Raw genomic sequence first — 12,928 nt, forward strand, 5'->3', positions numbered from 1 at the left:
CAATGGAAGGAAGATAAGAGGCGCTGTACAGAGACCAGCGACGTCCATCGGACTGCAAATACACAGTTGGGGAGTGTAATAAAAGATGATTTTATGTTTTACAGATTGGCCTGGGCACCATATTCTAGAAAGCTGTATATAAGGGCTTACTAGTGGTGGCTGCAGCTTATAGGGGACAAAACACCAGGACCCTGTCCACATCCTGTTGTAGATTTCAACTAGACACTGAGATAGATGCAGTTATCCATAAAATACTATAAAAATGCAGAAATGTATACATCACAAGTTTGTTTTGCTTATAGCTTTCCATGACATATCCATTTACTGTTGGCCACTGTTAGACATCCATCAACAATAGCCTAATGAAGGCACCCATTTAGGAATACATAAATTAAAAAGCTTCTGAAAAAGCTCATAAATCCATGCAGTGCAATCCATTACCATGTGCTTCCATTAACAAAAATTATATAATGATAATATAAAGATATTCATCTATTTTACTGGACAACACTGTATGAATTGCATAATAAGCTACACTATTGCATACTTTTTCTATAGAATGCTGACATATACAGGCCAGATGGAAATCAAGACATTATGAGCCTCCATCTGACAATGAAATCCTGCAAACATATTTAAAGCGATTTTCCCAAGAACAAAGCTCATTTAAAAGCTGATTTTAATAAACAGATCTTGGAATAATAATAAGTTTTGTTGAGGAGAGCCATAAAATGAAATACTTAATTAACCTCTGGACATAGAGCATTGTGGGAAATATGTCGATTTGCCTTACATAATTCAGGTTTCAGATCATATACATGACACAGATATAAAGGTGGCTGTCATTGCCTGTTTCTCCACACCTTGCCTGGAATGCAAGGAATGTCCAGGTGTAAGAAGATACCATATAAGAGAAGATCAACCCAAAGATCAGATGACATTACAGACCAGTCCATCCAGCATGGATTCACCAGATGACGTCCCTCCCATCACCTTCGCCATGGATCCATCCAATGATGTCATAGACCCGCCTACAATGACGCCTACCAATCAGCTCATGGACTAATACATTGTTCGACCCACTGACCAATGAACACGTCCGGACATGCCCCTTTGCAAGGTTATATCAGAGCAAGCTCAGTTGTAATAAAGCAGAGCATGGGCTGACTTCTGTCGAGGAAAGATGAATATCCGACTGTGTCTGATCTCATTTTTTAAGCATGCACTCGACCCACACCAATTAGGCCAGGCAGTAGGCAACTAGTGATCTCTGGTTAAGAGTTCACCTTAACAGTTTCACAAATGGATGTGTTTAAAAAAATGTTCCTGTGCCAGGATGTGTGTCCCTGCTATGTACTGTGTAATGGCCGTGTCTGGCTGTACAGGGACATGGTCTGATCATACCACATGTCCTGGGCAGGGGAGGATGCAAAAGAGACTATACACACAGGACAGCACAGGATCATAGCTGATCCTTTTTGTGAGGTAAAACATTTACCTCACAGAAAACATTTGCGATCACAAGCTGTAATGTTTGTATGCTCCCTTACTTCCTCCCCTGCCCAGGAGATGTGGTATGATCAGACCAAATCTCTGAATGGTCAGAAACATCCATTACACAGTAAGGACACATGTAATATCTCAGCACAGGAACATTATTTTTAAAACACATCCAATTGTTGAACTTATAATTATTCCAAGATCTATTGATCAAATGAACTTTGTGCTTTGGAAAACCCCTTTAAGTGTGCACAGTGAGATCTTTCCCAGCAGACATACTAAATAGAAACAAAAAAACATGATGTGAATTGATCCAAATTATAATAAAACTATTCATCATTACGGAGAGGGCAGACATGATACCTGCAGGGTCACTGCCAGACGCAGCACAGTTCCGCAGAAGGATATCAATGAGGCGAAGTCCTATCCTGGTGGACTGAAGCCCGATCTTCACCAGCACTGCCTCGATGTTGGGTGAATGCATACCACAGTATGGAGACATCAGTAAGGCAGCACATGTCTGTAACAGATTTGCTGTGGGGGCCGCAGCACTTGCCATCATGGCTTCTAGTTCACTGATATGAGTGAGGCAATGATGTAAAAGCCTTAGCCAGCCAATACTTGTAAAGAAAAGAAAAAAAAAGGGAAAAAACATATTAAACACTTTTCTATTACACAAACAGTACAGCAGAGGGATTCAGCCAAGACTTTGCCCAAAAACCCTATACATAAGAAGAAAAGAAAAGAAATCCATTGTGAAGAAAAATGTTGAAATGGTATAAAATAATCATTACTGGGTAAATCCCAATTGCTGAAGGCGTGAGAAGGTCATGAACATTATTCAAGTGACCACTGCAGCCAAATCACTGATGCATGCACATATGGGACAAGTGACTGATAAAATATACCTGAAGGACCAACATGCACCACCAATGGTGGCAATGCTGGAGAGGCAGAGAGTTTATACCATTTCCTTCTCTTAGTCCACAATTTTATTTAAATTTAATTTTTCTTTTTATACAGTCACAGACAGCGCTTTCTCAGTATATTTTAATGTCTTAAAGTTGAGTTAAAGCTGTAAAAGTGCTTGTACCTCAATAAAAAAAAACCTGCTATTTTTGTAAAAATCTGATACAGCAGTCACAAGAAATCAAGTGTAAAAAAAATATGCAAATCAGGCTGAAAGGCCCAAAGGGGCATGTCCGTGCACCATGACTGCTTCTTGCCAGCACAGCAACACGCCCACAGTGAACTTCCAGCCTGATTTGCTTATGGCTTTTAATTGTGACTTCTCATGACTGGTGCATCAGACCTCTACAAAATAATAATAATAATAATAATATATATATATATATTTATCACACACATACATAATATATGTGTAGATATCTCTCATACATATACATATATACAGAATATATATATATATATATATATATATATATATATATATATATATATATATATATATATATATATATATATATATATATATATATATATATATATATATATATATATATATATATACACACACACACACACACATATACACGATCTATATTATATAATTTGTATTGGAGTACGTACAGGAGCCTACACACTATTTTTTTATGTAAAAATGTGGTAGCAGATGCCACATTCTCACATTATTAACACATTACCTATCAAACTGCATTAAACTAATTATAAAACTAATTTATATACTACCAGTACTAAATGCTCCAATCTTAGCTTCTTTAGAACACTTTTAGATAGAAAACTAAGCCAAGGAGTTTCTCCGCAGTCCTGGCTTTCCCTGCCATATTACCTGGTTTTGGACACCTGATCTTCAGAAGGAAGGAATGGGTTGTTAACAGTTGCTGATGAAGTGTTTCCAAACGCAGTCAGGCCAAGCAATTTTATTTGTGAAAGTCCAAGTGTGCTGGCATCACGAGGACGGTGGAGACGTAGACAGACAGCAGATGCCACCTCGGCTTTTACAAGCTGAATTTTGATGTATGTGAGTCCACTAGTGATGACCGGTGTGGACAATGGCAGCATGTTGACTCCATCTGCACTTATTTCCACAGAGACTGAAGAAGGACAAGCTAAAAATGTCAAAAACAAAAGTAAAGAGGTATTCAAGTGAAAAGGTTTACCATCTCCACAGACTGACCACTATAGAACAATTCGACAGCTGCTTACTGGCCAGGGATGCGAGGTGCGGCTGAATATGTATCTCCTTCAGTAGCACAGCGGCGGGCAGGTGAATGGTGAGGTCACACCAAGCCTCCTCGGGTAGAAAAATATAGGACCAGGCAGCAGACCGCGCTCTCCTGTGTGGTGGGGTGGCTTGTAAAAGGACCTCCGCGGGCTGGGCTGTAGGACTACTTGATGTGATCGTACCTAATAACATCAAAATCAAAGAATCTAATGATACAAGTCTAAGTAAATAATCAGACGCTTTAACATCTTACACCACAGTAGCTTTTGTTTGTTTGGGTTTTTTTTAATAACAATTCCCCCCAAAAGCCTTCTAGTAAATCTGTCAGCAGGATTTTGCTGCCTCATCTGAGAGCAACATAATGTAGACACCGATGTATCACTTAGATGACTGGGTGCAGCCGTTCTGACACAATCATGGGAACGCTGCCCCTGCCCACACTAGGCTCACAATAGAGATTGTACACTGACAGTTAGGTGTCAGAGGAGAGGGCCTGTCGAACGGACCTGCGAGTAACATTGTAGTCAGGGTAATGATAATCACTAGGTGATAAATCTTTTAGTTTGTGTAAACAAGCAGCAAACTCCATGACCAGAAACGCTTACCCACAGATGGCCTTAAAATAGCAGAGCTCTTAAAACATAGTGAAAGATTCTGTCTGTTCTAGATCATATTTCCCAAAATGTAAATCACCAGTGCAGCCTCTGAAGACACAGCCAGCAAGGACTGCAGGCCAGGTTTAGCTCTGACACCGTGCTCAAGTTACAAAACAACTAAACTTTTTAGATTACTTAATTACATATAACTTGTGAAAAAGTAATAAAATCGATTGTCATGTATTCGACAACCAACCCTCCAAAGCTGTCTATATGGGCATGTAGGTCATAGGAAGTTAGCTAAAATGATACTTTGACATCTGTAATCCAAAGTCCAATTCCTTGTTTCTCTTAATATGTAAATAAGCTGTTAAGTCTATGGGCAAAACAAAGATTTTCCCGAGAATCTGCCTACAGAAAAAGGGGAAGGAGTTATCAGTCTTCGACACGTAATGACTGACAGTCTACTCTATCTCACTGCTTAGCAGTGTGTAATTATAACAATCACAGTACAGCAGAACTGAGCTTCATCTCATTACAAAAACATTTGCAGCAGCAGCAGTTCTCTCACAGTGCTTCAGCTTTAATCTCATACAGCCAGGGAAGGGAGAAGGGCAGTTAAAGTGTCAGTCATTACATGTCTCACTTTGGTAACACTTCCTTTTCTTCCAGTCATAACAGAAGCTTTAGAGGCCAATTCTCTCTCATTCAGATGTGTCCAGTCCATTGATTTGCTCATTTACAGATAAAAAAAAAGCGTACATATCTCTGGAAATCTGATATCAGATTGAAGATAGCATTTTATTCAGCTTACTATGACCTACATGGCCATAGAGATGATCACTTAGGAGGGTTGATCCTACTGACAGATTGCCTTTTAACTTTTTAAAGTGCCTTGTGTAGAATAAAAAAAACGAAAAAAAAAAAACGCTCTGTGACCATTGGGAAAGGTTCGACATCGCTGGAATGGCGCCATGCAATGATGCGCATGTAAGGGGTTTTTTGTACTTTAGCTGAAGAACTTTAAAAGCAACAAATGCCAAAATAAAGACAACACTTTGAAGCATCTTTTCAAACCGATGTGCCTCCCAAGTTATTTTTTAAATTGTAATATACTGAAAATCTATAAAAGTCTCGCCACAAAAAAATTCAAATCAATTTTAGCAAAATTAAATATATAAAGAAAATATAACTACATACCAAGAGGAGCAAAGTTGTGAATTCCCTCTGCATTATCAGGCTCAGAAGCGAGCACCCTGGCTTTCAAACTACTGTCTGAGGTTTTGCTGGGGCCGGAGTCAAGAAACTTCATGATTGTAGACACCATACTTCTGGCAGTATTGACAATTGCTCTTGTGCTTGTCACCATGTTATTGCAGATGAGCTGAACACCTCCTAAAATATTAACAAAACAAAAACATTCAGGCCTGCAATCATACGTCCATGTTTTTCAAGCATGTTTTGGGATTTTCAGGGATAGAACAATAATGCATTATATTTTAGGGACCTGTTCACATGTGTGTCCTCTTTACAAAAAATCAGATGTTTGTTTTTCAGCTGAAACCAAAACGTCCTTCACAAGACTATAAAAATCATGGACAGCAGATAGATGGCATCAGTTGTTGTCTGTGCACTGTCCATTATTAACACGGTAATGGATAGGAGGAGTTTTGTAATTCATTTTTCATCTATGTGAAAATCACTGATAAATGACAAATACCAAACGCTAAAGCAGTTTTTGCACTGGGGGTAACAACAGCTGTGATCGGATGTAGTGTGCACAAAAAATAAAAAAAAAAATTAAGAAAAAAAAAAATGGTGGGCACGTGGGAAGACAGCCAAACTAAACTGCCCAATTAGTGACCTCCATTGGGGTTCAGGTTAAGTCAGCATCCCAAACAGATCTAAAGTCCATCCAAAACACGCCTAAGTGAACTTCCATGGTTCCGCTCATCTCTAGTAAGGACTGCACCGAAAACACACTAATACATACCCATATCATGAAAAGCTTTCAAGGCCTCACTTGTGTCTAAAACCCTTAAGATGAACCACAGCAACGGCTCCGACAGTTGGCAAGTAGAAAGAGAGCCCTGAAGAAAACAGATCATTGTATCATTTAAGAACATACAAAAACAGATTGCAGAATTCAATTATACTATTCAATGCACTATTTTGGCAACCCCCTCTTAAATGCTGCACTCCTCCAACGAAAAAAACCTGGTGTTGTTCCAGTGATGTTGGCACTGGGGCACCCACATGACATGTCTAAAAGCAGCCACAAAAGAGTTGCTTCTCTGACACTTCCCCAAGAAACAAATCAGACGTCCAAAAGCAGAGTGAGAACTGCAGCTTGTTAGAGGCCACTGATGTATCACATGCAGCCAACGTCAGACACGTGCCAGGAGCCCCAGCGACAACAAGGCTGGAATGGTGCCAGGGTTACAACGTCAGTATAAGGTTTTTATTTTACTTGGAAACTACAGAATTTAAGAAGAGGTTGCCCAAGTAGTAATATTATTATTTATTCACTTCTATAGCGCCATTAATTCCATAGCACTTTTCATACATAAGCATCACTAGTGGGTAATCACTTTTATAAGCATCACCCTCTCAGCATTTCTTCCCGCACAGCAGTGCTGCCACCCACCTGGATTGGCAGAGAACTGCAACGGGTCCTATTCATTTAATCAGCAACTGTTTTAGTTTTTATTTCATTAATAGTGCACATGAAAATAAGCAACTTTGTAATTGATCTGTTTCTATCTCCTTCTGGATCTTTTACTCTCAATTCATTTGTAAAATCTGTGTTCAGTGAAGACAGCCCTCCCCATTACTGAGATAGGAGATGGCAGTTGGTGTTTTTAAACTTCAATGGAGAAGGGCCATGCGGAGGAGAAGGGCCATGCGGAGGAGAAGGGCCATGCGGAGGAGAAGGGCCATGCGGAGGAGAAGGGCCATGCGGAGGAGAAGGGCCATGCGGAGGAGAAGGGCCATGCGGAGGAGAAGGGCCATGCGGAGGAGAAGGGCCATGCGGAGGAGAAGGGCCATGCGGAGGAGAAGGGCCATGCGGAGGAGAAGGGCCATGCGGAGGAGAAGGGCCATGCGGAGGAGAAGGGCCATGCGGAGGAGAAGGGCCATGCGGAGGAGAAGGGCCATGCGGAGGAGGAGGAGCTGCTAGCGGCAGACACAGGCATTCAGCTGCAAGTTGTCCAGATGTAATAGTTAAAGCTCCCTATATAACTTTATGAGCACCAACTGTAGTCTCCTATCTGAATAATGAGAACACATGTATTCACAGCAGACAGATTTTATCTGTCAATAGAGAATATTGAGAATGAATGATTAGTTTAGGAGCAGTGCAGATGTTTAATTTCATGTGTGCGATTGAATATAAAAAAGAAGGGAATTTTGTTTACTTACCGTAAATTCCTTTTCTTCTAGCTCCTATTGGGAGACCCAGACAATTGGGTGTATAGCTTCTGCCTCCGGAGGCCACACACAGTATTACACTTTAAAAAGTGTAACCCCTCCCCTCTGCCTATACACCCTCCCGTGCATCACGGGCCCATCCGTTTTGGTGCCAAAGCAGGAAGGAGGAAACTTATAAATTGGTCTAAGGTAAATTCAATCCGAAGGATGTTCGGAGAACTGAACCATGAACCAAAAGAACAATTCAACATGAACAACATGTGTACACAAAAAAACAACAGCCCGAAGGGAACAGGGGCGGGTGCTGGGTCTCCCAATAGGAGCTAGAAGAAAAGGAATTTACGGTAAGTAAACAAAATTCCCTTCTTCTTTGTCGCTCCATTGGGAGACCCAGACAATTGGGACGTCCAAAAGCAGTCCCTGGGTGGGTAAAAGAATACCTCGATAAAAAGAGCCGTAAAACGGCCCCTTCCTACAGGTGGGCAACCGCCGCCTGAAGGACTCGCCTACCTAGGCTGGCATCTGCCGAAGCATAGGTATGCACCTGATAGTGTTTCGTGAAAGTGTGCAGACTCGACCAGGTAGCCGCCTGACACACCTGCTGAGCCGTAGCCTGGTGCCGCAATGCCCAGGACGCCCCCACGGCTCTGGTAGAATGGGCTTTCAAGCCCTGAAGGGACCGGAAGCCCAGAAGAACGGTAGGCTTCAAGAATCGGTTCCTTGATCCACCGAGCCAAGGTTGACTTGGAAGCCTGCGACCCTTTACGCTGGCCAGCGACAAGGACAAAGAGCGCATCAGAACGGCGCAGGGGCGCCGTACGAGAAATGTAGAGTCTGAGTGCTCTCACCAGATCTAACAAGTGCAAATCCTTTTCACATTGGTGAACTGGATTAGGACAAAAAGAAGGTAAGGAGATATCCTGATTGAGATGAAAAGGGGATACCACCTTAGGGAGAAATTCCGGGACCGGACGCAGAACCACCTTTATCCTGGTGAAACACCAGGAAGGGGGCTTTGCATAACAGCGCAGCTAGCTCAGACACTCTCCGAAGTGAAGTGACTGCCACTAGGAAAACCACCTTCTGCGAAAGGCGTGAAAGAGAAACCTCCCTCATCGGCTCGAAAGGTGATTTCTGGAGAGCCGTTAGCACTCTGTTAAGATCCCAGGGTTCTAGCGGACGCTTGTAAGGAGGGACTATGTGGCAAACCCCCTGCAGGAACGTGCGTACCTGCGTAAGCCTGGCTAGACGCTTTTGAAAAAACACGGAAAGCGCCGAGACTTGTCCCTTGAGAGAGCCGAGAGACAAACCCTTTTCCATTCCAGATTGAAGGAAGGACAGAAAAGTGGGCAAGGCAAACGGCCAGGGAGTAAAACCCTGATCAGAGCACCAGGATAAGAAGATCCTCCACGTCCTGTGGTAGATCTTGGCGGACGTTGGTTTCCTGGCCTGTCTCATAGTGGCAATGACCTCTTGAGATAACCCTGAAGACGCTAGGATCCAGGACTCAATGGCCACACAGTCAGGTTGAGGGCCGCAGAATTCAGATGGAAAAATGGCCCTTAAGACAGCAAGTCTGGTCGGTCTGGTAGTGCCCACGGTTGACCCACCGTGAGATGCCACAGATCCGGGTACCACGACCTCCTCGGCCAGTCTGGGGCGATGAGGATGGCGCGGCGGCAGTCGGACCTGATCTTGCGTAACACTCTGGGCAGCAGTGCCAGAGGAGGAAATACATAAGGCAGTCGAAACTGCAACCAATCCTGAACTAATGCGTCTGCCGCCAGCGCTCTGTGATCTTGAGACCGTGCCATGAATGCCGGGACCTTGTTGTTGTGCCGGGACGCCATTAAATCGACGTCCGGCGTTCCCCAGCGGCAACAGATCTCTTGAAACACGTCCGGGTGAAGAGACCATTCCCCTGCGTCCATGCCCTGGCGACTGAGGAAGTCTGCTTCCCAGTTTTCTACGCCCGGGATGTGAACTGCGGAGATGGTGGAGGCTGTGGCTTCCACCCACAGCAGAATCCGCCGAACTTCTTGGAAGGCTTGACGACTGCGTGTGCCGCCTTGGTGGTTGATGTACGCCACTGCCGTGGCGCTGTCCGACTGAATTCGGATCTGCCTGCCTTCCAGCCACGGCTGGAACGCCTTTAGGGCTAGATACACTGCCCTTATCTCCAGAACATTGATCTGAAGGGAGGACTCTGGCTGAGTCCAGGTACCCTGAGCCCTGTGGTGGAGGAAGACTGCTCCCCACCCTGACAGACTCGCATCCGTCGTGACCACAGCCCAGGATGGGGGCAGGAAGGATTTTCCTTTCGACAGAGAAGTTGGAAGAATCCACCACTGAAGAGAGGCTTTGGCTGCCCGAGAGAGGGAGACGTTTTTGTCGAGGGACGTCGACCTCCTGTCCCATTTGCGGAGAATGTCCCATTGGAGTGGACGCAGATGGAACTGCGCAAATGGAACTGCCTCCATTGCTGCCACCATCTTCCCTAGGAAGTGCATGAGCCGCCTCAAGGGGTGTGACTGGGCTCGAAGAAGAGATTGCACCCCTGTCTGTAGTGAGCGCTGTTTGTCCAGCGGGAGCTTCACTATCGCTGAGAGAGTATGAAACTCCATCCCGAGGTAAGTTAGCGATTGGGTCGGTGTCAATTTTGACTTTGGGAAATTGATGATCCACCCGAACCTCTGGAGAGTCTCCAGAGCAGTGTTCAGGCTGTGTTGGCATGCCACCCGGGAGGGTGCTTTGACTAGAAGATCGTCTAAGTAAGGGATCACCGAGTGTCCCTGAGAGTGTAGGACTGCCACCACTGTTGCCATGACCTTGGTGAAGACCCGTGGGGCTGTCGCCAGGCCGAAAGGCAGTGCCACGAACTGAAGGTGTTCGATGGCGAAACGCAGGAAGCGCTGATGCTCTGGTGCAATCGGCACGTGGAGATAAGCATCCCTGATGTCGATTGATGCTAGGAAGTCTCCTTGGGACATCGAGGCAATGACGGAGCGGAGAGCTTCCATCCGGAACCGTCTGGTTTTCACGTGTCTGTTGAGCAGTTTGAGGTCCAGAACGGGACGGAATGATCCGTCCTTTTTTGGCACCACAAACAAGTTGGAGTAAAAACCGCGACCCCATTCTTGGAGGGGAACAGGGATCACCACTCCTTCTGCCTTCAGAGTGCTCACCGCCTGAAAAAGAGCATCGGCACGCTCGGGGGGCGGAGATGTTCTGAAGAAACGAGTCGGAGGACGAGAGCTGAGTTCTATTCTGTAACCGTGAGACAGAATGTCTCTCACCCATCGGTCTTGGACATGTGGCAACCAGGCGTCGCAAAAGCGGGAGAGCCTGCCACCGACCGAGGATGCGGTTTCGGGAGGCCGAAAGTCATGAGGAGGCCGCTTTGGGGGCGGTTCCTCCGGCGGTCTTTTTAGGACGTGACTTAGACCGCCATGAATCAGAGTTCCTCTGGCCCTTCTGTGGCCTGTTGGACGTGGAGAATTGAGACCTGGCTGAGGGCCGAAAGGACCGAAACCTCGATTGTATCTTCCGTTGCTGAGGTCTGTTTGGTTTGGACTGGGGTAAGGACGAGTCCTTTCCCTTGGATTGTTTAATGATTTCATCCAATTGCTCGCCAAACAGACGGTCGCCAGAAAATGGCAAACCGGTTAAGAACTTCTTGGAAGCAGAGTCTGCCTTCCATTCACGTAGCCACATGGCCCTGCGGACTGCCACTGAATTGGCGGATGCTACCGCTGTACGGCTCGCAGAGTCCAGGACGGCGTTCATGGCGTAGGACGAAAAAGCCGACGCCTGAGAGGTTAAAGACACAACCTGCGGAGTAGAGGCACGTGTGACTGCATTAATCTCAGACAGACAAGCTGAGATAGCTTGGAGTGCCCATACGGCTGCGAATGCCGGAGCAAAAGACGTGCCTATGGCTTCATAGATGGATTTCATCAGGAGCTCTATTTGCCTGTCGGTGGCATACTTGAGCGACGCACCATCTGCCACTGCTACTATGGATCTAGCCGCCAGTCTAGAGACTGGGGGATCCACCTTGGGACACTGAGCCCAACCCTTAACTACGTCAGTGGGGAAGGGGTAGCGTGTGTCATTAAGGCGCTTAGTAAAGCGCTTTTCCGGAAAAGCTCGGTGTTTCTGGACTGTATCTCTGAAGTTGGAGTGGTCAAAAAACGCACTCCGTGTACGTTTGGGAAACCTAAATTGGAATTTCTCCTGCTGAGAAGCTGACTCCTCAATCGGAGGAGCTGGAGGAGAAAATTCTAACACCTGATTGATGGACGCTATAAGGTCATTTACTATGGCGTCCCCTTCAGGTGTATCAAGATTGAGAGCGGCGTCATGATCAGAGCCCTGATCTGCCACATCCGCTTCATCGTCCAGAGAGTCCTCATGCTGAGACCCTGAGCAGTGTGATGAGGTCGAGGGAAGCTCCCAGCGAGCCCGCTTAGCCGGTCTGGGACTGCGGTCCGTGTCGGAGTCCTCACCGTGGGACCTAGGAGTCACCCCAGGAGCACTTTGCTGCGCCGACCGAGGGGGGCCTGGGGGCAATGATTCAACAGTGCCCGGGGCCTGTGTTACCGGTCTGGACTGCAAAGCTTCAAGTATCTTAGCAGACCATCTATCCATAGACTGAGCCATGGATTGAGAAAGTGACTCAAAGTTTCTCAGCCAACATTGCAAACTCTGTCCCTGCCACCTGGACAGTGTTAGCCGGTGGTTCTACCTGGGCCGAGGGTCCCACTAGTGGCTGAGGCTCCGGCTGAGTGAGTGTCACAGGGGCCGAGCATTGCACACAATGAGGGTAGGTGGAACCTGCAGGTAACATAGCCGCACAAGAGGTACAGGTTGCAAAATAAGCCTGTGCCTTGGCACCCTTGCTTTTTGCGGACGACATGCTGTTGTCTCCTCTTAGAGCAATCAGTGAGGGTATATAGCCAAAAGCAAATAGTGCGGCCGAACAGAGTAAATGTATACAATATGAGGATATAAATATACACTTCGGCACCCAGGGGGGCCAGCACCTAGTAACAGGTGCGGCTTACCGACCGCCCTCAGCGGTTGTGTGTCCACCAGATTCCCTGCCTGGGCCTCCCAGAGCTGTGGAGCTCGTCTGAAGATCTCCACCGGCAAAAGTGCTGATAGCAATGGCTGCCAGCGTTCTGAGAGGAGGAGG

At 45.8% G+C, this 12,928-nt stretch overlaps 1 protein-coding gene across 7 annotated transcripts in view; it reads right to left on the minus strand.

Annotated features, from left to right (window-relative positions):
• Nucleotides 1-12,928, minus strand: part of BIRC6 (baculoviral IAP repeat containing 6) — a 533,701-nt gene that overhangs the window by 211,092 nt on the left and 309,681 nt on the right. For all 7 annotated transcript variants that reach the window (XM_075339505.1, XM_075339507.1, XM_075339508.1 and 4 more), the window contains exons 48-52: nucleotides 6,296-6,392; nucleotides 5,503-5,697; nucleotides 3,688-3,888; nucleotides 3,311-3,590; nucleotides 1,864-2,120 (exon numbers count right to left, since the gene is read on the minus strand). In XM_075339505.1, the coding sequence (XP_075195620.1) occupies nucleotides 1,864-2,120; nucleotides 3,311-3,590; nucleotides 3,688-3,888; nucleotides 5,503-5,697; nucleotides 6,296-6,392 (1,030 nt within the window). The remainder of the gene's footprint in view (nucleotides 1-1,863; nucleotides 2,121-3,310; nucleotides 3,591-3,687; nucleotides 3,889-5,502; nucleotides 5,698-6,295; nucleotides 6,393-12,928) is intronic.

The sequence above is a fragment of the Anomaloglossus baeobatrachus genome, chromosome 3 (assembly GCF_048569485.1).
Source record: "Anomaloglossus baeobatrachus isolate aAnoBae1 chromosome 3, aAnoBae1.hap1, whole genome shotgun sequence".
Lineage (NCBI taxonomy): Eukaryota > Metazoa > Chordata > Amphibia > Anura > Aromobatidae > Anomaloglossus > Anomaloglossus baeobatrachus.